At 33.6% G+C, this 27,657-nt stretch overlaps 1 protein-coding gene and 1 long non-coding RNA gene across 3 annotated transcripts; one reads left to right on the top strand and one right to left on the bottom strand.

The window, feature by feature from the left end:
* Nucleotides 1-1,851: 1,851 nt before the first annotated feature.
* On the bottom strand, nucleotides 1,852-23,032 carry LOC132722271 (trichohyalin-like). Of its 2 annotated transcripts, XM_060706743.1 has the most exons (12): nucleotides 22,922-23,032; nucleotides 18,999-19,118; nucleotides 18,705-18,774; nucleotides 17,942-17,992; nucleotides 16,253-16,351; nucleotides 14,533-14,619; nucleotides 11,059-12,060; nucleotides 9,184-9,294; nucleotides 8,309-8,534; nucleotides 7,514-7,654; nucleotides 4,313-4,398; nucleotides 1,852-2,276 (listed from the first exon to the last, which is right to left on the bottom strand). In XM_060706743.1, the coding sequence occupies exons 1-12, from the start codon at nucleotides 22,945-22,947 to the stop codon at nucleotides 2,031-2,033; spliced, it is 2,265 nt and encodes a 754-aa protein (XP_060562726.1). In that variant the 5' UTR covers nucleotides 22,948-23,032; the 3' UTR covers nucleotides 1,852-2,030. The 2 variants fall into 2 exon arrangements, with proteins under 2 accessions (XP_060562726.1, XP_060562727.1); XM_060706744.1 differs by lacking the exon at nucleotides 17,942-17,992.
* Nucleotides 19,628-27,657, top strand: LOC132722275 (uncharacterized). Its single transcript, XR_009624594.1, has 3 exons — nucleotides 19,628-20,925; nucleotides 26,747-26,805; nucleotides 27,387-27,657. It is a non-coding gene; the product is annotated as an uncharacterized LOC132722275 (long non-coding RNA).

Below are 27,657 nucleotides of genomic sequence, written 5' to 3' on the forward strand. Positions count from 1 at the left end.
ATAAGTATTGATAATAAGAAAGAATAAATTAAGTTATTTAAATGTATTAAGTACTTATTAATTTTTAAGTAAATAAATAGTGTTCAATATTAAGCTATTTATGGCTTTTGAATTTAGTGTTCTAAATAATAAATTTTGAGGAAATCAAAATAATAAGAAATAAAATAAAATAATGAATTAATAATAAATTTACATTTATGCCAATTTATTTTAAAATCCTTCAATGCATGACAGACAATGTTACAGTTTGGAAACAAATGTGTACCTTCAAAATCTTCTTATGAGCATAAGTACCTTCAAATTATTAGTGTGACCTTGACCTTGGAGGTTCAAACATGCGCCTTACACACAACACGTCATCTTGATGTGGTAGACATTTGTGCAAAGTTATTTTAAAATTCTTCGACACATGACAAATTAATTGTCCAGACACAAATGTGTGTACCAATAATCCCTAATTGTGATAGCGTGAACCTTCAGAGTATAAGTGTGATCTTGTCCTTTGAAAAGGGATGTGGTTCTTGGACGCGACACAACATTTCATGCGATGGACATTTGTGCGTAGTTATTTCAAAATCCCTCAATGCAGGAGAAAGTTACAATCTGGACATGACTACTGTGTAATGGGACAGACAGATGGACATGAGCCTTAACTATGACACATCGTCTTGATGTGGTAGACATTTATGCCAAGTTATTCTAAAATCCTTCAATGCATGACAAAATTACAGTCCATACACAAATGTATGTAGCTATAAACTCTTATTGTGATACAGGGAAACTTCAAAATGTTAGTGTGACCTTGACCTATGAGGAAGGGACGTGATTCTAGGATGCGACACATTGTTTTGATGTGGTAGACATTTATGCCAAGTTGTTACAGTCTGGACACGAAGGAAGGACAGACAGATGGACAAACCGTGCGGTTTTAATATGCCTCCCTTAAAGTCCCTTTGGGAGCATAAAAAGTTCAAAACAATGATATACACCGCACAAAGCCCTGTTTAATCTTTAAGTAGTGTTTCAGCAGCAAAATTCTTTGATTTTACTGAATTAAATCTCTTGCTAGATTTTATGAAATATTGTACTTCTTAAAGAGAATAGTACATGTATACTTGAGTTCAGAATGTTCTTCTATTTCAAACAAAAGTTTTCGCACACTTAAAGGATGACATTGGTTCATGCACAGGGCACATCAGTATTATATCCAACACATTTATACATTAAATTTTCAAATTTAACCATTAATGACATTATTGTAAACCAGACACGAACATCGGTATACTTACATAAATTCATATCATGACTTAAAATTTGAATTACAAGTTTGACCATGACCTTTGAGCTAGGGAACTGATTCTTGTGTGTGAGGCATAATCATTATGTCCAACACATTCTAAGTAACAACTTTAAAATCCATACAGGAATGACAGGATTGTTGACCGAACATGAACATCAGAGTACAAAATGTACTTCTATTGAAAAAAAATCTTTTCAGTCAGTGCCTTGCCTTGACAACTTTAGACCTTAAATCTTGCGCATGACACATTGCCCGATTGTGACTCATTGCACCAATGTGCTATGGACCACATGGAAGGAAGTACAGACAGATGGACACTACAAAAACCATCTGCCTCCCAATTTTTTTCTGGTAAGGGGGGTATCATTAAAAAGTAAAAAGCTTTGCAAGATTAAAAAATAATGTAATTTTAAGACTTTACTGGTACAAGGCTTCAATACAATACAATGTATTAATATTACATGAATTTTCAGATGACAGACCTTTTATTAGGCTAGATTAATTAGAGAGAACCTTAAAGAAAACAGTATGTAAGAATGAAATTTGACTACCTGGAACTATGTCAACATCAATGATTGTCTCTCGTTTTGTCAAACCACAAACTTGCCCATGAGAGCTCTGCACTTTTATAACATTGATATGATGAAATATTGAAAATTCATCATCTTTCTCAGTCAACTTTAATCTGATATTTTCTGAAGGCGGATTTGTGCTGAGATTTATCTTAAAATCAAACTTTTTCTCGATGTTCACCGCTGTTCACATTTCTTTCAACAACTGAAGATGACGTGGCTATTATGGACTTGAAGACTTTTTCATGGAGTTGTCTTGCGTTCAAGTAAACCCTTCCACCTATTTCTTTAAATACACCCTTATCGTGAAGTTTTGGATGAGTGAGCCAAGTCTGATTATATGCATTTACACGGAGATTTGCAAGTTCTGGTAAAATACAGTCATCCAAAGATTTGTTCTCAACCTTAAAAAAAAGATAAGATAATGATAACAGTTAATCAATTTATTATTAATTAATAAGATTTTTAAAAAGTTAACAGTATTATGAATTCCCTTCATTTCTATATACAATTTTAAGGAGATATGACTTTTAGGATTATTAAGATCAAGAGTGTGTCCATTTAAACATTTACTTTATTCTCAATCAGATGCCTGACAAACTTTCACACCACATCAAAATTGTGGTGTACGGGAAAACAAATGTAAGGCATTCCTGACACAAGGCGGAAGGCCGATTTGATAAGTTAATTGTCAAGATTGTTTATGTTTTTGTCTAGTAATTCAAGTTAGTTTCAAAAATTAATCAAAGAAGTTCCGTGTAGGATTGTTGAAGGCTTCCAATGATCTACTACTAAGCTGTTACAAAAAGAAAATTATATTAAACCCGTGCAAAATAAATTACTCCTGCAAGTTTTCTTAAATTTGGTGTGAATCATGACTTATATGTAACAAATCACATTTATATAATTGATTTAAAATTCATACATTAATTGCTTACATGAAACATAATTTGAGCCACGCCATGATAAAACCAACATAATGGGTTTGCGACCAGCTTTGACCCAGACCAGCCTGCGCATTCGCGCAGTGTGATCAGGATCCATGCTGTTCCCTATCAGTTTCTCTACTTGTAATAGGGTTTGTAAGGGAGCAGCATGGATCCTGATCAGACTGCGTGGATGCACAGGCTGGTCTGGATCAATGCTGGTCGCAAACCCATTATGTTGGTTTTGTCATGACGCGGCTCATTTGATTACTGATTATGATTTATTTTTCAATTGCGTCTTTTTCCAGTAAACAGAGTAACACATTAGAATAACACGCAGAAATATTGGTTATCTTAATATTATTGAAAGAGGGAATCAATATATTTCAAAAAGTGAATACTATCGGTCAAATCAAGTAATGAAAATTCTCTGATTATAAGTACATTTGTAAATGGAAATTTACAAGTAAGAACTATAATTCTTGCTATTATACCGAGAACCACCGTTAATAATACAATATAACGAGACAAAAATCTTAAAAATAATTTCATAGTACATAGTTGCTTTCTTTGATTTGAGTAAGGGGCATCCGTTGCCGAGTGGTAAAGGTCATTGACTTCAAACCACTTGTGCCTTACTGTTGCGGGTTTCGAACTTCGCATTGGACTTTTTGATTCGTGCATGTGTGGAAGCTATCCAGCTAGCATAAGAAATGTTAATGGTTCTACCTGGGTGTCCATTTGTGCCTGAAATTATGTATGGATAGCCACTTGAGGTCTTACTCCACCAGTCATAATAATATTTTAAGTAAAATTCTAAGTTCCAGGGGAGATAATTCTGAAAATGTTGCTTCTAGAGTTATGTCCCTTGTTAAATAAGATGAAGTTGATTGTTTTTGTTTCATTTGGGTTTTAAGTCACACCGACACAGGTCATTTGGCGACGTCCCAACTTTACTGGTTGAGGAAGACCTCAGGTGCCCCACCGTGCATTATTTTCAGACACAAACGGGCACCTGAGTAGAACCACCGACTTTCCAGAAGCTAGCTTGATAGCTTCCTCACATTAAAGAATCCAAAGTCCCTGTCGGGATTGCAACCCACAGCGGTGAGGGGCAAGTGGTTTGAAGTCAACGACCTTAACCACTCGGCCACGGACGCCCCGTCAAGTTGATGATAAGGAACATATATTTGAAGTCCCATAGAAATAAAAAAATTACAGTTAAAAAAGGTTTACTGCACCAAAACTTATATCAGAACTCAGAACGAGGATGCCTCAGTGAGTAGGACAGCTCTCCATATACTTCATATAATTGAGCTAAAAACAGTAATCTTGTGATTGTCTTATGACAGATTGGAATTACAAACCAGCAGTATTACAAGTTTATATAATTAACTTTTGATTCATTGATATGTTTATTTACTTAAACATTTATGTAATAACACGAATACTCAATTGACAGTGGAAGTCATTCATTAAATTTTTAAGCCTCTTATATGACTTTCATTCTTTACCGTAACATTTAAGTCTTTAAATCTGTACTGAAGGAGAACATCAAACTCGTCAGCTGCATGTACTTTCAAACCTTCACGAGAACTGCCTGCAAAATAACAAACAAAAAACATTAACTGAAGCAAATGCAAAAGAACAATGTGAAAACTAATTGTCTGCAGAATAAAATAACTTAAATGTAAAGGTAAATGATTTGTTTCACATACAAACTAATTCCTATAATACTCATGCTGCACAATTAATGCACAAGAGCTGTCTGAGAACAGTAGGCTAGATTGTTATTACTTTCTATCTTTTTTGTTTTGTTTGGGGTTTTTATGTCACACCCACATTGTAAAGGTCACATGACAACTTTCCGGCATTACCTCAGTACATGTATACCCTCAATTATTCTTAACCCATTACTTCATATACACGCCTTTTAACGCCTTTTTCACCCCCCCCCCCTTTTTGTTGTCTCAAATGATGAAAAAATGCCTTATTTAGGCCCCAAACACTTGGTTTTGTTTGAGAAATGTTGTTAAAAAAAGTGACCTCTTTTTCGGCGCGGCCCCCCAACCAAAAGATACATCAGGGGGTTGCCAGAAGGGGGATGTGCCCCCTTCTGTTTGGGGGGTTTGAAGGGGGGCGGAGTCCCCCTCATCGCCAAGAAAATTTTGGGCTTGTGAGAGGCTGTAAATGACCCCAGATTGATCATAAGGTAACGTGTAAGCAACGCTGAAAAGCATTTGACTCTATCTCAATCCATTGAGAAGTTGCAGCACTTTGAAATCAATTTTGATGGAAAAAATCAACGCAAAATAGTGATTTTTGGCAATTTTGAGATGTCCCCTCGTTGCCATGGTAACAGAAAATTTAAGCCTGAGCATGTTGTTGCAAGGGCAATGGTCCAGTCAACATTTGTGCCAAGTTTGATTAGTGTTGAAGCAGTTTTTATAGTATTATAGCAATTTGAACTTGTAACGGGAGACTTTTCAATGAAAACAGCCATTTTTCACAAAATGCTCATGAAGCAATGGGTTAATGAAAAAAATAAAAAAATCTACAAAACAACAATTTTTCATCAAATTTATATGACAGGCCATGTTTAAACATGAAAAAACGCGATTTAGGGTAATTTCAAGTATTTTCATCATTTTCTGTTAACCCATTACTTCATATACACGCCTTTTAACGCCTTTTTCACCCCCCCCCCCCTTTTTGTTGTCTCAAATGATGAAAAAATGCCTTATTTAGGCCCCAAACACTTGGTTTTGTTTGAGAAATGTTGTTAAAAAAAGTGACCTCTTTTTCGGCGCGGCCCCCCAACCAAAAGATACATCAGGGGGTTGCCAGAAGGGGGATGTGCCCCCTTCTGTTTGGGGGGTTTGAAGGGGGGCGGAGTCCCCCTCATCGCCAAGAAAATTTTGGGCTTGTGAGAGGCTGTAAATGACCCCAGATTGATCATAAGGTAACGTGTAAGCAACGCTGAAAAGCATTTGACTCTATCTCAATCCATTGAGAAGTTGCAGCACTTTGAAATCAATTTTGATGGAAAAAATCAACGCAAAATAGTGATTTTTTGCAATTTTGAGATGTCCCCTCGTTGCCATGGTAACAGAAAATTTAAGCCTGAGCATGTTGTTGCAAGGGCAATGGTCCAGTCAACATTTGTGCCAAGTTTGATTAGTGTTGAAGCATTTTTTATAGTATTATAGCAATTTGAACTTGTAACGGGAGACTTTTCAATGAAAACAGCCATTTTTCACAAAATGCTCATGAAGCAATGGGTTAATGCTTCATTATTAGTAAATTCAAACACACTACACACTATTCCCTTGTCTACTGTGGCTGATTTCTACCCTTTCCTGTCTTAGAATTATCATGTCAGCGAGTAGAAATTTATTGTATTGGCACCCTACATTTGTTGTGTACTTGTGTCTTTTCAGACAAAAGTCGAAGACATGATAATTGGCTAATTTATCGTGTCTTCGACTTTCGGGGCAAAGACTCAATAAATTGGCAATTATCTTGTCTTCGCCTTTCGCGAGGAAGACACAACAAATTTAGCGTGCTGATATTAAAATTTCTACCCACCAACACTGTAATTTACAGAAGATCTTGTGTCTTCTTCTATTAAAATATTGTTATTTCACATAAAATGTATCGGTGCCATCAAAAGTCGAAGGCCAAGCCTATCATAACGTCTTTGTGTCTAGGCCTTCGACTTTTTAGAGGCAAAGACACGAAATGATAGAAATCAGCCACCATACCATCAAACAGATAGGGCAATCAAGTACACAATTACACAATGTGCATATAAAACGAATTCTTGCACGTCATATGACATCATATATGACGTCAATAAACGAAATGACTTCAGGAAAATTACTACTATGCTAAATGTAGTTCAATATCTTTTGATGACCTCTCTTTTTTATTATCATATTAGAATGAAATAGCAAATAATTTTCAAGCATTATAGTGAAACAATGCAAGGTCTAACATTCAAATGTATTCTGATAATCACAGCATCATACATATGAGCCGCGCCAAGACAAAACCAAGATAGTGTGTTTTCGACCAGCATGGATCCATACCAGCCTGCACATCTGCGCAGTCTGATCAGGATCCATGCTGTTCACTATCAGTTTCTCTACTTGTTACAGAGTTGGTAAGCGAACAGCATGGATCCGGATCAGACTGCACGCAAACACACTATGTTGGTTTTGTTGTGACGCGGCTCATATGATAAAGTAAGTTGGAAGCAAAACCATAACTAAGTACATGTATTATGTCAGAGCTGGTCTGAGTAGGATAGCCCGTTCAACTTAATTAAAGGCCCATTATTCCTCAGAAATGCTGTCTTTAATCTATTTCTCAAAAGCATTTTATTGTTGGTACCTTGTAACTGTTTCCAGAAAATACTCATTTGCCATATATATGACCTATCTTTTTGTCCCTTTGTTGGTAAATGGTATAACTATAGAGAACTAGGATTTTGTATGGAAGTAAAAATACTACTTTGTTTGCCTATTTTACCTTTACGACACAAAACTGCATATTCAGCACTACTTTCTTTAGTTGTTATAAATCTAACACGATCTTAATCTATTATACATCTAACATGGTCTAAATACATTATTAAAACATAATTAAACACACTTTAATTTTTCTTCATTGATTTCTTAGATATAATGTGCCTTTAAAAGAAGACAAAATACCTTGTTTCACATATTTCTCTATGATCAAACCATATTTGCTAGCTTCATCTCGGATTTTCACAAACAGCATAAGTAGTATCTTATTTACTGCTCCAGTTGCTTTATACCAATCCTCTTGAACAATATTAAATTCTGTTTCAGCTTAAAAATATAATCATGAAACACTGGTTATACTAAAGAAATTAATGATCTAAAGACAGCAAACATTTGATAATAAGACAATAGAATATTATCGTAGGATTAAACAAATGTATAAGCGATTTGAAATAGAAAATCATTATAAATACAAATCTGAAGATCGCCAGTCTTTTTTATATAGATAAAATAAATTGGCAATGCATATTGTTATTATGCAAACAATCAAACAAAATACTGCTGAAAGAATGAATAATATAATGAGCCCCGTCACAATAAAACCAACATAATGGGTTTGTGAACAGAATGAACCAAGACCAGCCTGTGCATGTGCGCAGTCTGATCAGGATCCATGCTGTTCGCTATCAGTTTCTCTACTTGCTATAGGGTTTGTAAGCGAACAGCATGGATCCTGATCAGACTGCGCGGATGCGCAGGCTGGTCTGGATCCATGCTGGTCGCAAACCCATTATGTTGGTTTTGTCGTGACCCGGGTCATATACTCTTTCTTCAGATTTTTAATTTCCCCTGAGATATACGTAATACATGTGTATTATAAAAATACAACATATTTACAAGATAGATGATATTTAATAACATAAAATACCATAACAAAAATGAGGACTAAACGATTCAATAAACAACTATTCTTTAGCTTACATGCATCACAAATTTCTTTTGCAAGATAAAGGTCTAGACAACCAAGCTTCTTCGGAATCTGCCACTCATCAAAGTTTACTCCAATTTTACTAAATCTAGACCTTCTTTCATCTTTTTCATTCTTCAGCCTTTCAAAGGCAGATTCTTGAAATGGATCCCTTTTAGTCACACACCTTGCACTATTAGATTGTAAGGCCTGTAATGGATGCTTTTGTCTTACCAATGCCTGTAATATGCATATGTATAAAAGTATTTCAGCAAATGTATTATGAGATTATACTTCATCAACAGGTTTAAAGGTAACCCAAAACACAAGGGGGTCATTGTCCTTTAAAGAGCTCATCTGAGTACAGACTGTTATTTGTGTAAAAGTAATGTAAGCTAGTGTTTATTACAAAAATTGAATGCTTCTGTTCACTAGACTGTACTTCATGCAAAATATATATTTTTAATTATACTATATACAAACCTCTTGGGCAGGCCCAATTTTGCCCCCAGGACCATAATTTGAACAATCTTGGTAGAGGTCTACTACACAATGTTTCATGCCAAAAATCTAACCACTAGCCTTTGTCAATTAAGAGAAGAAGATTTTTAAAGCTTTTACTATATACATATAAGGAAAACCTATGACCCCCCATGGGGCCAATTTTGAACCAGAGGCAAAATTTGAACAACTTTGGTAGGAGATCTACAGATGATATCATACACCAAATATCAAAGCTGTCTGGACCTTAAACTTAATAAATTTACATATCTCTACAATAGAGAAAACAGAATCCCTAAAGAACACCCAAAATGCAAAAATAAAATAAAAATGTTACATTCTTTGTTTGTTTACGTCTGTTCATGGATGATGCTTGAAAAAAACCTACCGTATTACTTCTTTGTTCAGGTTCCTTCTCCTTTGTTATTGCCTTTATAAGTTTATATCCAACAAACATAGTTGCGGCCACTGCACCAACAGCAAGGAGTCCACCAACACACTGTATATATTTGAAACCATTTACTTTAAAACAAAACAAGTCTCAAAAATGATACATCTAAAGACAAGAGTGCACCTGTTGAAAAATATGCCTGTCATAAATACTCAGTCCCATGAAATTAAAATATCTTAATTCATGATTACTCTTATTGTCAATTTTATCAGACTTGGACGTCTGAATTGTGCACACAACACTATCCCTTACAATGTTAAGTATGTGTTATATAACAATTCTTTAAAGTAAATTTTAGTAAATTACCTTTTTTAAGTTATAAAAAGTTAATTTGTAAAAAAGTTAAAAACAAAATTTAATGGTGTTGTTTTCTTAAATAACCGGGAATGTCAATCTTGTAACCATTTGTCAACCGTTTAGGCAAGAAGGCGGTGAAGTGCTGAATTTTTTTAATCTATCGCAATCGGAAACATTTAGATAGTTCACGTTCATTATAAGAAATATATAGCTAATAATTGGCATATTAATTACAAGATCATATACTATTATGTACAAGATATTATATACATGTATTTTTATCAGCATAATTGCATCCTTACTCCATGCCATGCTCAGTGAATGAATTTGAGCGAGTGAGATTCCTGGCACGATCATAAATAAACTTTCTCTAAACTCTATAGCTTTGTCTTCAGCGTTCATGTCATGTTACAGTACATAAACTGGTTCGCCTAAGACCTGAAGCTACCTCAATACATGTAGTACAAATTCTTTACATTTAATCATCTCTGGTGACATTGGCCTTGCATATATTGATCTGGAATATACCAAGTAGTTACACACATTTACAAAATTTTTCATCTGACCAAAGTGTGACATTGACCTTGGCTTTAGAGACATAAATTTGGAGCGAGATTCTCCTACTATGGTGAAAATTTGTGTGAGTTTTTGTAACATTATCCAACAATTTATACTTTCAACTTTTATTCAGACCTAGGCCAAAATGTTTTACTTTTGACAAGCATTTACTTAAATCTCTAAGTATGACCTTGACCTTTGACCTAGCCATCTGATTCAAGTGAACAACACTTGCGTACAATGATTATCATTAAAAATGTTGTTTTAAGTAAAGTAGCAACTGCATAGTGTATGACTGAAGATACTGTCAAAAAAAAATTCCCCTTATCTAACGGATTGTTTAGAATCTGCACCTCCAGAATTCAAGGACTTGACCAATAAACTTGTGTCGCCTACACATGATCCATTAAATCATCAAGAACACAGTCTCAAGTAGGCGTTATCCACATCATTTATTTCAAGTTGTCTCACACAAGCAGCATTTTTTTGCATGATGAAATGACTTGTCACTTAAAGACCCATTGTGAAACTATACCCATTATTAGCCATTTCTGCGTTATTCAACTTTCCTATTTCAAGGTCCTTGAGAATGTCGAGAAGATCATAGGTATATTAAGAAGGGAACACTTACAATGTCTTGACAGTGGGAATCGAGATGATTAACATCACTACAACTTTACTTGAAATTTCGTAATAATATGATATAGAAACAAGACACAATGTGAATCTTTTATGACTTTAATACCCCTAACCTCTATTATTTCTGGTTCATTTTAATGATATTGTTGATGAATTGAACTTGAATTTACACTTTTGCCAATGAAACTAAGTTGAACACAACTGCTTTTTGGGGTAATAATGTGATCCCTAAGCTGATAAAGAGAGATAAAATACAGACAATAAAAACAGCTTTTAATGCAATATAATGGTCAAATTTACAATTTATAAAAAAGTTACCTTCTCGAGTGTATTTCTCGGTTCCACTTCCTCTAACATTTTTCTTCTTTCTTGTTCTTCAGCCTGTCTTCTTTCTTCATAAGCCTGTCTTCTTCTTTCTTCATAAGCATGTCTTCTTTCATTTTCAATATGCTTCCTTCTCTCTTCTTCAGCTTGTCTTTGTGTTTCTTCAGCTTGCCTCCTTTCTTCTTCAGCTTGTCGTCTTGTTTCTTCAGCTTGCCTCCTTTCTTCTTCAGCTTGTCGTCTTGTTTCTTCAGCTTGTCTCCTTTCTTTTTCAGCTTGTCTTAGTCTTTCTTCAGCTTGCCTTTGAGTTTCTTCAGCTTGTAGATTTTCTTCTTCAGTATGTTTCATTCTTTCTTCTTCAGCCTGTCTACTTGTTTCTTCAGCTTGTCGTTTTTCTTCTTCAGTATGTCTCATTTCTTTCTCAGTCTTTCTTCTTTCTTCTTCAGTTTGTTTCCTTTCTTCTTTCCTATGTTTCATTTCAACTTCAGCATGCCTTACTTCTTCTTTAGTGTGTCCCTGTCTTTCTTCTTCAGTCTGGCTCCTTTTTTCTTCTTTAGTGTGACTTCTTTGTTCTTCAGCTTGTTTTCCACTTTCTTCTTCAGCTTGTCTCCTATCTTCTGAAGTATGTTTTTCGTCTTCAGATTCTTCAGACTGGTTTCTTGTTTCTTCTTCAGTTTGTCTCCTTTCTTCTTCAATATATGTCCTTTCTTCTTCAGTATGTTTCCTTTGTTTTCCTTCAGCTTCCATTTTTCTTTCTTCTTTACTTTGTATCATGCCTTCTTCAGCATGTTGTCTTCCTTTTCCTTCACCATTTCTCCTCTCTTCTTTAGTATTCCTCCTCTCTTCTTCACTTTGATTGTGTCTGTCTTCAGGTTGTGTAATTATTCCAGAAGCTTGTCTTCTTCTTTCTTCCATGGCCATTTTTCTTTCTTCCTCAGCTTCTCTTTTTCTTATTCCTTCTGCCTGTTTTTTTATTTCTTCTATATCATTTCTGGACATCTTTAAAATATAAAAAAAATGCTAACCATAAAATAAATATCAACAAAAAATGACATTAAAGTTCTTAAATCAAACATTGGCATTACCTTATTTTCTAATACAGGTACATGAAAGAAAATTGCCACCAAAATATTATTTAAAATTAACTGGACAATAGCACTATGTTGTTTTTACATTTGTATGCTTTGAATTATAAACAACATATGATATTAATTTACAATCATGTTCAACTACAGCAGATTCTATCACTGCTACCAGCAATGAAAATGTAAAAAAAGAAAGATGTTTCATGCTTAATATCTAAGCTCTAAGTATTTTTTAGTTTTTCAAAAGAAGATTTTTTAAGTTATTACTAGATACATATAAGGAAAATCAATGACCCTTGGGGCGGGACCAATTTTGACGCCAGGGCTTTTATTTGAACAAAATTGGTAGACACTCACTAGAAGATGTTTCAAGCCAAATATCTAATCCTTTGAGTTTCTTAAAAAGATATTTTAAGTTTTCTTTTGGTTGCCATGGCATCCAGAGTTTTGCATGGATTTAAATTGTTTGAACAATTTTTAAAGGTGACCACTAAAGGAACATTCCTGTGAAGTTTGGATGAAACTGGCTTAGTGGTTGGTTAATGAGGACATGTTATTTAAAGTAAAAGTTTCGGACCAAAGACAGACGAACAGATGCCAGCCAGATGAAAATTGATCACAAAAGTTTGTCACTTTGTGACAGGTGAGCTAAAGATATGTTGACACTTTTATCTACCACTTTAAAATGTATCTAAAATGCACAAGAGCTATCATTTAACGTGTAGATTTATTTTTTTTAATCAAGAGAAAATGACTCGTCACTGCAATTAGCTATTAGAATACAATGAGAGGGAAGTGACCAAAGATTTCAAAGAGGAGGCTGGCATGGTATTATTTAAAAACTTTGAAAACAAAACAGTCTGTATCACTAAGATTTAGAAATTTAGCAGTTTGCTGTAATGTGAATAAATGCCAGATTTATTAAATGCTTTCTATAAACTTTCAATTACATAAGATAAATAGTTACCAGTATATAAAGGCATTTGCATTTATTTTATGTACTTAGTATTTCAGAAACAAATCTTTATGAATTTGTCATGTGACTTAATATGTTTGATAATTTTAAAGCAAAAGACACTTTTTTCATTTCCAAACCAAATAAAATACAAGAAACATGGAAATGCAAAAAAAAATCCTCAGGCTTTCAATTATCACCATTGTAAAGAATAGGTATTTTGTAATAACAGCAGAAGAAAAAATGGTCTTGACCTTGGTCCTAGAAGGATGATATAAGTATCTAATTCCTAAATCGAGTTATTGACTGGAAACAGATTTTCTATTTTAAGTAACAGTAAGGCTGACCCTTAAGGGGACCCAAAGCTATCTTTAAAGAGGTCTTCACATAAGCTTAATTCTAAAGCATCATATTCCAAACTCTAGTTATTGACCATAAATCAATTTGCTATTTTTAGTAACAATAATCTTGACCTCATTCCTATGAGACCCTAAAGGATTCCAAAGGAGATCTTCACAAAATGTAACTATACACCAAGTTTCACTGAAATATCAATTTCCAAACTCTAGTTATTGACCTACTTTTTGTAAGTGACCTTGACCTTTGGGCCAAAATGCAATAATAAGCAAAATCTTCATAAAGCTTACCATACACCACTTTGCATTCCAAACTTTAGTAATTGACCAGACACCAATTTTCTATTTTAAGTAACAGTGACCTTGATCCTAGCTGGCCCGCAATGTCTTTAAAAAGTTGCTTTACACAAAGTTTCATTGAAATACCTTATTCCAAACTCTAGTTATTGACCGGAAACCTATTTTCTATCTTTTAGTAACAATGACATTGAACTTGACCCTCAGGAGGCCCAAAAAATCAAAAGCAAAGTCTATACATAAGTTTGCTATACATTAAAATATGATAAACAAGATCGACAAGGAACATAAGTTTAATTGTAATATTTCATTTCTTACTCTAGTTATTGACTGAAAACAGATTTTCTATTTTTAGTAACAGTGACCTTGACCTAGAGTTTAAAGGTCCAAAAAGGAAGCAGATGAGCTGGTAGGTGTGCATCAAACTAGATGGTTTCTGTTCAATAACTATATAAAGTTTTGTTACATGTAGTAAAGTAGTTGTGATTAAAAGAATATTACTTTTTATATGAAAAAAAAACAAAGGGCCATGATTAGGTCAAATATTGTCCAATCACAATACCCCGAAAATATGCACCAGGACACTCGATGACAAAGCTTCTGTGAAAGTTTGGTCAAAATCCCTTGAGAAATGTAGGAGGAGTTGCGCATAGAAGAAATTGTTTACGCCCCCACCTGCGGACATACCTCAATCTCATAAACAGTTTTTTCCTTCAGAAAACCTGGTTAATAAGCTATAAATTATACAAATTAAGTAAGACCCATGTAAAGTATTTACCTCAGCTAGGTCCATGTTTTTATCCATATCATCATCTGACTCATCCTCATCTTTCCATTTGTCGAAATCTGTTTTTAACCAGAAAGCCTGAAATATCATTGTAACAAGAAACATGGCAATGCCATGAAACCAGGTTTTCAATTATCACCATTGTTGATAAATATGTTGTAGTTGAAATACAAATACAAGCAACAAACCATGTAACTTTGTGCAATGTAAATCATGATTAATAAATTTTCTATTTTTAGTAACTGTAACCTTGACCCTAGGAGGCCAAAAAGCCATCCCAAGTGAGGTCTTCATAAAAACTTGCTTTACCACAAATTTCATAAAAATATCTTATTCCAAACAAGTTATTGACCGGAAACCTATTTTCTTTTTTTAGTAACAGTCACCTGACTGGAAACAGATTTTCTATTTTTAGCAACAATGACCTTGACCTTGACTCTACAGGACCCAAAAGCAGGCAGATGAGCTGGCAGGCATGCAACAACCTAGATAGTTTCTGTTTTATAACTAAATAAAGTTTGTTGTGATTAATAGGATATATAACACTAAAAATTAAATTTTATGGAAAAACAAAGGGCCATAATAAGGTAAAAGGTAAAAACTTATCCAATCATAAAACCCTGACAATACACAGCAGGGCACTTGAAGATAAAGCAAATCTGTGAAAATTTGAACAAAATCCTATGAGAAATGTAGAAGCAGTTGGGCAACAGAAGAAATTGTTCACTATATACTCTATATAAGGGAAAATAACAAAGGGCCATAATTAGGTAAAAAATTATCCAATCACAAAAACCCAACAATATGCATCAGGGCACTAGACGACAAAGCTTCTGTGAAAGTTTGAACAAAATCCCTTGAGAAATGTAGGAGGAGTTGCACACAGAAGAAATTGTTCACTATATATTCTGTATAAGGAAAAAAAACAAAGGGCCATAATTAGGTCAAAAATTATCCAATCACAAAACCCCAACAGTATGCCTCAGGACACTTGATGACAAAGCTTCTGTGAAAGTTTGAACAAAATCCTTTGAGAAATGTAGGAGGAGTTGCGCACAGAAGAAATTGTTCACTATATATTGTGTATAAGGAAAGTAAACAAAGGGCCATAATTAGGTCAAAAATTATCCAATCATAAAACCCCAACAGTATGCATCAGGACACTTGATGACAAAGCTTCTGTAAAAGTTTGAACAAAATCCTTTGAGAAATTTAGGAGAAGTTGCGCACAGAAGAAATTGTTCACTATATATTTTATATAAGGGAAAAAAACAAAGGGCCATAATTAGGTCAAATGTTATCCAATCACAAAACCCTGACAATATGCACCAGGGCACTTGATGACAAAGCTTCTGTGAAAGTTTTATCAAAATCCGTTAAGAAATGTAGGAGGAGTTGCGCACAGAAGAAATTGTTTACGCCCGTCCGCGTCTGCCCTCCCGCCTGCCGACATACCTCAATCTAATAACCAGATTTTTCCTTCGGAAAACCTGGTTAACAAAGTCAGAAAATCTAAATTTATAACAGGAAGTCTATACTTAAAACATTCAACCTGATGACATGACAATATTACTGGAAAATCAATAAGATTAATTTAATTAAAGTTTAATCCTGCATGCATAGCAATTTCTATTTATGACAACTTGTCCAATTGATATTATTTTCTTAGTTATACAAATCCTAGAACATAATATCACACTCAAGAATTTACCTTTTTAATTCCTTTTAATAACCTAGGCCAGTATGGACCAGATTCTTTCTTCTTTATCACAAAACTTATATTTCTTGCCTGAACCTCATATCTTGATTCCTGTAAAATACAATATCAAAATTTTACAAAATTACCTACAACAATATAACAATATTCTGTCTGGATATATCACTGATCACTAATACGTGAGAAAATATGTAAGCAGCCTCGGAGCTGTGGAACAATATTCTGACAGTCTTGATTTTAGAGTTACTGTCAGGCTGCAAAATATACCTTTCACCTGATGTTTAAATACCTGGTATTATTTAATTTTACCCATGAAAATATGGTGCTATATCAGTCAAATATATTTCATATTTTTTGAAAATAAATATGAAATATAAATATGAAAGTGGGCAGAGTCAAATCTCATATTCATTTTAAGGGACTTCTTTCGCCATATTGTTTGAAAAATCTGATAAATACAAAACAACTTTTTGTTGAATTTTGTTTTGAAAACTATCTATAAATGATAGAAAATGGTCTAACTAAGAAAATAAATCTGAACACCAATACTTTAATTCAGTCATTAATGCTGTACAGACGTTTAAAGAGTTGTTTACGTGATGTCACAATGTAGCGCCAAATATCGCGTGCAAAACAAGACGCATCTATAAATAATATATTACTACACGCTGTACATTGAAGCAAGCAAGGGGCTTCGTAACCATTTTCTTTGATAATGAAATTAAATAAAAAGGTTATTTTTTTCGTTTTTCGTGAAAACTGGTGTATATTGTCACTCAACATGATAAAATGCCACATATTTTCACTCGCCGTCCCTGCTCGTGAAAATATGTGGCTTTTTATCATATTTCGTGAAAATATATTCCATATTTCACTCAAACGAAAAAATATCCTCTTATTATTTAATTTTACCTGCTCTATCAGTCAAATATATTTCATATTTTTTTTTAGAAATATAAATATGAAAATGGACAGAGTCAAATTCATACTTATTTTAAGGGACTTCTCTCGCCATTTTGTTTGAAAAATCTGATAAATACAAAACAACTTTTTGTTGAATTTTGTTTTGAAAACTATCTAGAATGATAGAAAATGGTCTAACTAAGAAAATAAATCCGAACACCAATATCTTTAATATTCAGTCATTAACGCTGTACAGACGTTTAAAGAGTTGTTTAAAGGACGTCACCATGTAGTGCTAAATATCGCTTGCAAAACAAGACAATAATTATATTACTGTGCGCTGTACAATTGGAGTTGCGTAGCAAGCAAGGGGCTTCGTAACCATTTTTCTTTAATAATGAAATTAAATAAAAAGGTAATTTTTTCGTTTTTCGTGAAATATGGTATATATTTTCACTCAACATGATAAAATGCCACATAGTTTCACTCGCGGACGGTGAGTGAAAATATGTGGCATTTTATCATGTTGAGTGAAAATATATTCCATATTTCACGAAAAACAAAAAAAATATCCTCTTAATAATTCCCAGTCATTTATTAATTGTACCCATTATAATTCACAGACAAAATGTTATATAACATAGAAGTATGTCACAGTATAGAACTGACCACAAAAAGGGACTGACAAAATTTCTCAGCAGACAGAAAGCTGTCAATTAGTAGGGTTCTTGACCAGGGGTTCTTGATTTCAGTTCTAGTAAAACTGTACATTTTTCTCACCTTATGAAAATGACAATGTAACCATTTGATACAGCAGATATGTGTCAGAAACTGAAAATGAATAAACCTCCTACAGATAACCTACCATGTTCAAAGACATACTTTTTGGTTAGTTTTATATTATATCTAAAATATCATGGTGATATGGTAGAAGAGGAGGCAACTACAATAAAGAAATATGTTCAAATAATCGAAAATTGTTACACCCAGTACAGTCTCTTTTTAACTGTGAAATAAAACAACATTTTAGAACAAACAGAGAATATATATTAAGTTTTAAACTCTACACCCTATAGACTTTAGGTGAACACTTATGAATACATTTTTGAATATAAAAAAACTGGCAGTTTTTTTTAGGAAAGGACCAAATTACCTGGACTTGTTATAGTGAATTCAGCTTTTTAGACATACAAATGTAGTTTGTGTATTGTCTTATTCCAATTACACATGTTTAGTATGAATTTCCTAGATTTCTAACAATAAAAGAATTTACTCAAAGATGAACACAAATATTCAAACTGACTGGCCTGCTGGTAGCAACAAACTTTACAAATGTTACAAGTATAGCCCATGATCAAGATTTTCCATAAAAAATGATTACAGTTTGTCTAAAGAAAGATAGACAATTAAGTATATTTCTTTAGCATGGGTAAGTATTCATGTATTAAAACTTCTTTAACAGATTCCTTTAATTTTATCAAATTTTTCTATTTATCTAATATATTTTCTGTCTATAGGGAATTAATAATATTTCTAGTTTTACCTGTGGATTTACTTCTTTTTCAAATTGTAGTGATATTTCATATAAATCTTTATTTGTTCCACCTTTACCACTGAAAACAAACAACATGCACAATTATATGCAATTACTAATATATGAGTGAAAAAAGTTGTTTCTTTTTAGAAGCTGCAATAATGAATGCCCATGGTTTAAATCAATAACTAGAATATTGCAAAACTGTCGGTAAAGCACTACTATCTTCCTGAAATTAACATAATTGCATATTCATATAAATGAGGACGGTTAAGTTTCGCAGGCAGCAATTACAACACATACCTGAATGTAAGTTTTTGTTCTGTTAAATTAATGGTAGGATTTTGGCAATCTTCTACACATATTGTGAGATACAAGACATCATTCCTCTGTGCCCAAAACACTGTAGGAAATTTTGCTCCACTGAAAATACAAAAGAATGTAACAGCTTTAATGTTTAAATAAGATGAGAATCAGTCTGGCTATAGTCGGAGACATTTGGTAATGATTTCGTTCCCATATTCAAAGCGTGGTGCATTTGGATACAGCAAAGCTGGAAGCCACTTTTGAATTTGTTTTTAAAGATTTTGTAAATGGAGTAAAACAGCAATAATCTTGATGTTTATTTCACCTAAAGCAACTAACTCCCTTAAATTCATTAGAAGAAATGTTAAAACCCCAAATAAAAAGATAAAGGAAACTGCATGTTAGACCTCAGGTTGAATATTGCTCCATAGTTTGGCATCCTTGGCAGAAATACTTAATCTATAAGATATAGCAAGTCCAAAGATCAGCTGCTAGATATATTTTTAGTGATTATGACTTTACAAGTAGTGTCTCAAAAATGAACAATGATCTTAATTGGCAAACCCTTGAACAGCGTCGAAACATCAGTGCAGTAACCTACTTGTATAAAATCCAACTACCTGATACCCTACTCAAGGACACAATACCATCAATTTTTTTTCTTTCCTAGTAGCATAGGTCTTTGAAATAGCCTTCCCTTAACTGTTCTATCTAGCCCCTGAGTTTAAACATCTTTACTGAGAGGCTTGATCCATTCTTTAAATTCTAAATTGAACGCTATGTCTTTTAAATTAATAGTCTTGTAGAACTTTAATTCTTTTAACTTTTTAAATTTGCATAGAAATAATTTCTTTTATTAACAGTTCCCTGACAACGCACCTGCTAGTCATGATCAGAATTGATTGTTAAGCAGTATGATTTAGATGTATCTATGTAGATGCAGGCATGTACAGTACTTCCCATTTTAAGTATTTATCAAGTAATTATAATTTAATTATCGTTGAGTGATCCGTTTTTACGCTGCCCTATTTTGACGCCATTTATATTTTGCCTCATAATTGATATAAGCGGCCGCTTACGTCATTACTGTACTACGCTATAGCAAAAGGGGATTCCTCTGGTTGGTTAGATAACAATATGTAGTAAGTAAGACACCCAAAGGTAAGATTTAGCATGTTATACCTTATTTAAGAGATTTTTGTATGATTTCAGTAATGCAATTTTGACCATCACTTTACTATGTCATGTTTTCCTTGAAAAAATGGGTTGGAAAATACCTCCCTGTCTGCTGACCTCATTTCCTTATTCTCAGGTCACGTGGCAGTAAAATTACCCAATAGTGTTGTTTTGGGCGCATTTTTTCACGGTAAAGCAACTGTGAGGCTGTACATGTTGTAGATTTTTTACGGTTATTAATCGATGAATGAATGTTAATTGAAAATTAATTGGATATGTAAATTATCTTATTTGGATGGAATGAATTGCCATATTTTAATTAGTTGCTCCACTAAATGTATTATTTGTTTTTGCAGGTTCAACAAAGAAAGTAAAGGTGCTATTTTCCAACCTATATTTTTCAACAGAGGAGGTCAAACAGTAACGGCAACCATCCAAACCACTAAAAAAATACAACAATAGCATTTACCACATATAATAATGCTTTATTTATGAAAGAAATAAAGAATAGATAAACTATTTGTCACTTGTTGATACTTTGCAGGTCTATGCTCTTGATATTGGTGAACAAAGTAAGTAAAAGTATTATGGTGTACAGTCTCCTGTAGTGTGTAATTAAATTAGCCAATCAATTGCATCGTTTTAGGGCACTCTCAATAAAAATGGCCGCTCCAGGATGAAGTGAAAGTAGGATTGTTCATGAAAATGAATAGCAGGAAAAAAGCTTAAATTTACCCATTTCATAAAGGTTAGAGATTTTTTAAAAAAAGTTTAAACATTTTATACAATACAATCACATGGTTTTTATAGACGCATGCAAAACAATCTTAAAGGGCGTCGAAACTCAGGTCACTCAAGGATATATTTCGAAACACAAACAACATTACAGCAGTTTTTGACAATATAATTACTGTCCCCATGTGATGAAAATAAGGTTTAAAGTAGAATGTAGTAGAATTTTGTATTAAGTATCATGTTACCCACTCTTTATTTTATGTTACTCAGTCATATTGTTAGTGTTACTACCATAGGGACCCGGCACAGTGTTGGGATAGTGTAAAAAAGTAATTCTAGAAAGAAAAAAAAAGTTTATATGTAATATATATGGTTTTGTTTTATCGATTCAGTGCAGGTTGGTACAATGACATGGTTTAGAACTGCGTTTTTACACGTAGAAAATCGAGTGTTATCAGGTTGCACGGTTGATGTCGACCTAGCAAAAATACGGTGTTCCATTCGAAATATCGGTTTGTTATTCAAAAACCGTTTAAGTGGGAACAATAATGTTATTGTCAACGTCAAGTGCTGTCATTTAGCTGCAAATTGATATATAACCTAATATGATTTACATAAAAATGACTTTGCAATTTTGACTTATTTTGACTAGTGACATTCTGCCGATTTGGCAAGTTCAACCCCTTGTCTATATATTATATATAAACTATATATTTTTTCTAGAATTACTTTTTTTTACACTATCCAAACTAAGGCTCCCACGTTTACAATTTTTTGTAAACGTTTACACAATTTCTAAGAACCGAAACAATACCGTTTAAACGGTGGTACCTCTATGTACTATATACACCATATATATATGTCGCCAAATGATGACTTACTTTCTATTTTTAATACATGTACAAATAAAGAATGTCCAGGGCTTATCACGATTGAGTCAGCACATATTTTCTGTATTGTATCTTCATTTTTTACCAAAAATGTATTATGTCACAAGCAATTTTTGCACGGAAATGCTGTGTGGAGGGTTGTACACATCCTTTTTTTGTTTTTTTTTACTTTGGAATAAACCACTGGAATTGATAAAATCAATGATAATAGGCAATGATTAAGAAAGTTTGGAAGTCAATATGGTCATTTCGATTAAACGGTAGAAAATATCGTAAACGTTGACGAATGAATATCGAAACGAATCCGTTTAAACGTGTAATCGTGGGGGCCTTAATCCAAACACTATGCCGGGTCCCTTTGGTTACTACAGTATACTCAACATCACTAATTCCGCGTCATAACTTATTTCACGGTAATGGCATATTTTCATGTGACCATTGCTAAAATTGGTCAGAATTGAAGTATTATTCTTATACATTTTGTGCAAAATATTGTAAATCTCTAGAGTTTTACAAAGAACAGAACAACATTTTACAAATTCTGCAAAAAGCAACAAAATTCCAATTAAGTTTGTGCGTACTGTATGTCTGAAACAATCACCATTTTCTAAATGATCTTGTTTGTTGAAAAAATAAATTTTGAGTTACAATGTAAAGATACTTTTATATTTAAAAATAATGCAAAATAACATATAGAAATTTTAACTGAAACATGAAACAACTGAAATTAAACACCATTACCGCGATTTAAATGATGACATACTGTTTTCAAAATGGTCTACGTCTGGCTCATTTAAACTGATTTTGACTAAATATATTGGTGTTTTCTTGTGTCATATACATGATATAGCCAGAAAATTCCAATATGTTAATGCTTATGACAATTTTTGTACCATAAGTTCCATGTGTTGTTTTCTTTCTTGCTTCAAATCGTTAAGTACCGTGAACTAAGAGGAGCAAAGTATAGATTCTATAATTTGTGGCGCGGCTTCTTTTAACACTGATAGTTATTGTTCTTGTTCTATACATCATTTAACTAAAACAGTGTGCTAATCTGAATGCAAATTATGAATATTTTATCGCTGATTAAAATATCACACGTAAACAGGACAATTTTACCTTATTTTGGCATAAAAGTCGGACATTGTCGTCTCTCTTAGACAGACGACAATGTCTCTAGACGACCCTGTGATATAAATTAAATTTGCAGGTTTATTAATCAAAGGGACACAACTGAGTTAAACTTATTAGCTATCAATCGAAACTTCTCGTGTTCGTCTCGGGATATAATAATAATAATAATAATAATAATAATAATTATAATAATAATAATAATAATAATATTAATAATAGATCTCATGATAATAACAATAATCTTTATTCATAGAAGGTAACATAAAAAGTTTACACATAAAAAGTTTACTTAGTTGCAGTATTGTCAGCAGTACTGTATTCTTCTGATTCAACAATATCAAAGAAAAAAATAGATCTATACAAAATTTAAAATCTTTTGGTACAAACAAAACAAAAATATATATTTCACTGTACGTTACGTTGTTTCAGTGAAATACCTGCTTAATAACGTGACGTCGTACAAAAATACACCTTAAAATGTAAGTGTAGACAACAAATATCATATCTCGAATTAAAATTGCAAGTACATTCATAAAGAACCTATATTGTAGATACATGTAAGCAAATGTCACAACTTTATTTTCTTACAACATCTTAACTGCCCATTTCAACGGAATGAATGAAAGTTATAGCAGGCTAAGTCATACTATTTTATAAATATTTATTTATTTCTCATTAAAATCTATATTTTATACAAACAAAAATAAATAGTGCTATATTTGGGTATATTTGGGCAATATTTGGGTATTTCGTGCCGCCGGTCATTATTTGGCGCGCTTTTCATTTAGTATCAGATGTAGTTGTTTCTTTGCACATAATTAAAAGATAGTTTGTTTAGTTTAGTGTAAGATCAAAATATATTTCACCTCATGATCGAACACCAAAAGTTCATATCTCACTCGTGGCTGCCCAAGTCGTAAAATATATATATCTATATACCTTTTGGTGCTCACTCGGTGAAATATATTCCGATCTTACACTGAACTAAACAAATATCCTCTTTATCATTTAATCACACAGAGTTATGCCCCCTTCAAAAAAGTGTGTGTGTGTGGGGGGGGGGGGCATTGTATACGCACCGGTCTCAAATATCGACGGTAATACCGGTGTACACAATGGTGTGGGGGTATATTAATTGCTTTGCATTTGTCCGTCGGTCCATCGGTCCGTGGACCAAATGGTTTCAGAGTGATAACTAAAGAACGCTTAGGCCTAGGAACTTCAAACTTTGTATGATGATTGTTCATGACCAGTAGATGACCCTCAAGATTGTGGGGTCAAACAGTCAAAGGTCAAGGTCACATTGACCTTGTAGGTAAAACGGTTTCCGAGTGTAGGTAAAAACGGTTTCCGAGTGATAACTAAAGAACGCTTAGGCATAGTAACTTCAAACTTGGTATGGTGCTTGTTCATGACCAGTACTGATTTTGGGGTCAAGGGGTCAAAGGTCAAGGTCACATTGACTTTGTAGGTAAAAACGGTTTCCAAATGATAACTAAAGAATGTTTAGGCCGAGGAACTTCAAACTTGGTATGATGAGTGTTCATGACTAGCAGATGAGCCCTATTAATTTTGGGGTCAAGAGGTCAAAGATCAAGGTCACATTGACCTTGTAGGTAAAAACGGTTTCCGAGTGATAACTAAAGAACGCTTAGGTCTTGGAACTTCAAACTTGGTATGATGATTGTTCATAACCAGCAGATGACCCCTATTGATTTTGGGGTCATGAGGTCAAAGGTCAATGTCACATAAACCTTGAAGGTAAAAAAGGGTTTCTGAGTGATAACTAAAGAACCCTTAGGCCTAGGAACTTCAAACTTGATATGGTGATTGTTCATAACCAGCAGATGACCCAAATTGATGTTAGGGTCGAGGGGTCAAAGGTCAAGGTCACATTGACCTTTAAGGTAAAAACGGTTTCTGAGTGATAACTAAAGAACCCTTAGGCCTAGGAACTTCAAACTTGGTATGGTGATTGTTCATAACCAGCAGATGATCCCTATTGACTTTGGGGTCAAAGGTCAAGGTCACATTTACCTTGTAGGTATAAACGATTTCTGATCAATAACTAAACAATGCTTAGGCCTGGAACTTCAAACTTGATATGATGATTGTTCATGACTAGCAGATTACCTAAAATTGATTTTGGGGTCAAGGGGTCAAAAGTCAAGGTTGCATTGACCATGTTGGTAAAAACGGTTTCCGAGTGATAACTAAAGAACGCTTAGGCCTTGGAACTTCAAACTTGGTTTCATGATTGTTCATGACCAGCAGATGACCCCTTTTGATTTTTGGGTCAAAGGGTCAAAGGTCAAGGTCACATTTACCTTGTAGGTAACAATAATTAAAGAAGGCTTAAGCCTAGGAACTTCAAACTCGGTATGATGATTGTTCATGACCAGCAGGTGACCCCTATTGATTTTTGGGTCAAGGGGTCAAAGGTCAAGGTCACATTGATCTCGTAGGTAAAAACGGTTTCCGAGTGATAACTAAAGAACCCTTAGGCATAGGAACTTCAAACTTGGTATGATGATTGTTCATGACCAGCAGATGACCCTATTGATTTTGGGGTCAAGGAGTCAAAGGTCAATGTCACATTGACCTTGTAGGTAAAAACTGTTTCCGAGTGATAACTAAAGAACGCTTAGGCCTAGGAATTTCAAACTTGGTATGATGATTGTTCATGACCAGCTGATGACCCCTATTGATTTTGGGGTCAAGGGGTCAAAGGTCAAGGTCACATTGACATTGTCTGTAAAAACGGTTTCCAATCAATAACTCGAAAACCTATGTACTGTTGGTCCTTAAAGTTAGAAGGTGCATTGGACTTTACCAGTAGATGACCCCTAAATACTTTGGGGTCAGGGGCACAAAGGTCAAGGTGGCATCGACGTTGTATTTCAAAATGGTTTTCTATCAATAACTGGGCAACCCATGGACCCTTGACCCTCAAGCTTTACAGATTTATTTTTTTGGTCATAAAATGACCTCAATGGATTTTTGGCGTTAAGGGGTCAGATGTCAAGATTCCATTGACCTTATAGGTAAAAACGCTTTCTGATCAAATTTCCTACTCATGGGTGCTCATTGGTCTTGGCCAGTAGATATCCCCTATTGATTTAGGGTCAAAGGTCCATGTCATATTGACCTTGTATGTAAAGACTGTTTCTGACCAATAACTCAACAACTCAAGTTGCCTTGGTTGATATGTTTTTATTAAACTAAACATCCTTTTGGTATACACATTTCAAGGTCTTATGTAATATTAGAACTTGGCTGTCATTAATGAGGCCTACATGTTCATAAAATGTATGCATATATTATTTGGTAAGATTTGAAATAACTTTGTCATAAAAATGCTGCACACAACCTTTGCGGTCACAATTACCTAGTGACTAGTCATGACCAATAATTAACCCTTATTGTTTTTTGATCACTAGGTCAAAAGTCAGTCATAATAAACGGAACACATGACTAATTGGCTGCCAATAAGGCCTACATGTTTTACAAACATATGTTATCAATTGTTTTAATTTTATATTAGATAATAATGATATTTTTACACACTGTTTTCGTCATAATCAAGAAAAAAACTTGAAGTCGCAATCCTTAACATTTATTGTCATATAACACGGGAACTAGATTGAACTCGTTTATGAAATAACTGGGATTAAGCATAAGATCGAAAACTTCCAAATATAGCCGTTGAATTGGTATTCCTTAAAGCATATATGTAGAATAAAAAAGTTTAGTTTAATAACATTTTATTGTATAAATATACGCACAATATACAATTTCATAATTTTACAGACATAATCAAGTGTACAGGCCAAAAGTTCTAACAACATTACAGTGGGCCCTTCCCTGAGGTAACTCAGAAAAAGTTTATACTATTTGAATAAAGTTGTGTGATATCAAATAATTGTCAGTATCAAATTTTGAGAAAAATAATAAATGATAAAATGAAATAATGAAATTATTGTATTAGTCACCGCACAAATAAAAAAGTTAGCTAGTAAGTTTGTCTCTTAGGAATACCATCGGCACTGCTTTATTTATTTTTGTGAAGAAAAAAAATGAACACAATGCGTTTTGTTCTCGCTGTATAAAACATCCACTTTCTAAAGCACAAATTTGCGAGTCAAACATTCATAACAGTTATGTTAGTGTACCTGTACCGTCCTAAACGCCAAAATACGGCTTTGAACACGTTCGCAATAGTCGTATTTTATGTATAGGCAATTTTCTACTAGCATCTTTGAAACTAGTCATTGCCTGAGATTTTAAATAAAAATGATATTTTCTACACAATCCTCCTTTCAAAGTTACTGTCCCGATAGGAAGAAATATCACTCTTAAGCACTTTTTAAAAGAATGTATACAAATTTTGTTTTTGGTTTTTTTATAATAAGCGTCCGAAAAAGTAATGGCAAACATTTCTTTTTTATAGCAATGGTTGGTCGCATAGGGTAGGACTTATTTCATACTGGTTAATGGAAAATGAAGAACGAGCATTAATTAGTTCTCAATACCTGTTCCCGTGCGACTGATTCCTTTCTTCATAGAAGAAATTTCCGGTGTTTCATACGTTATAATTATAGCTCTTGTAAAGCAGTCGGCTTGCGAGTTTCCAGTGTCTTCAAGTTATACCATTTGTGGACAATTAAACATTACCTTTGCAATGCAGACTACAATTTTGTATAAAGGTCAAACGAGTGTAC

The sequence above is a fragment of the Ruditapes philippinarum genome, unplaced genomic scaffold (genome assembly GCF_026571515.1).
Source record: "Ruditapes philippinarum isolate M1 unplaced genomic scaffold, ASM2657151v2 ctg2186_1_1_1_1, whole genome shotgun sequence".
NCBI lineage: Eukaryota > Metazoa > Mollusca > Bivalvia > Venerida > Veneridae > Ruditapes > Ruditapes philippinarum.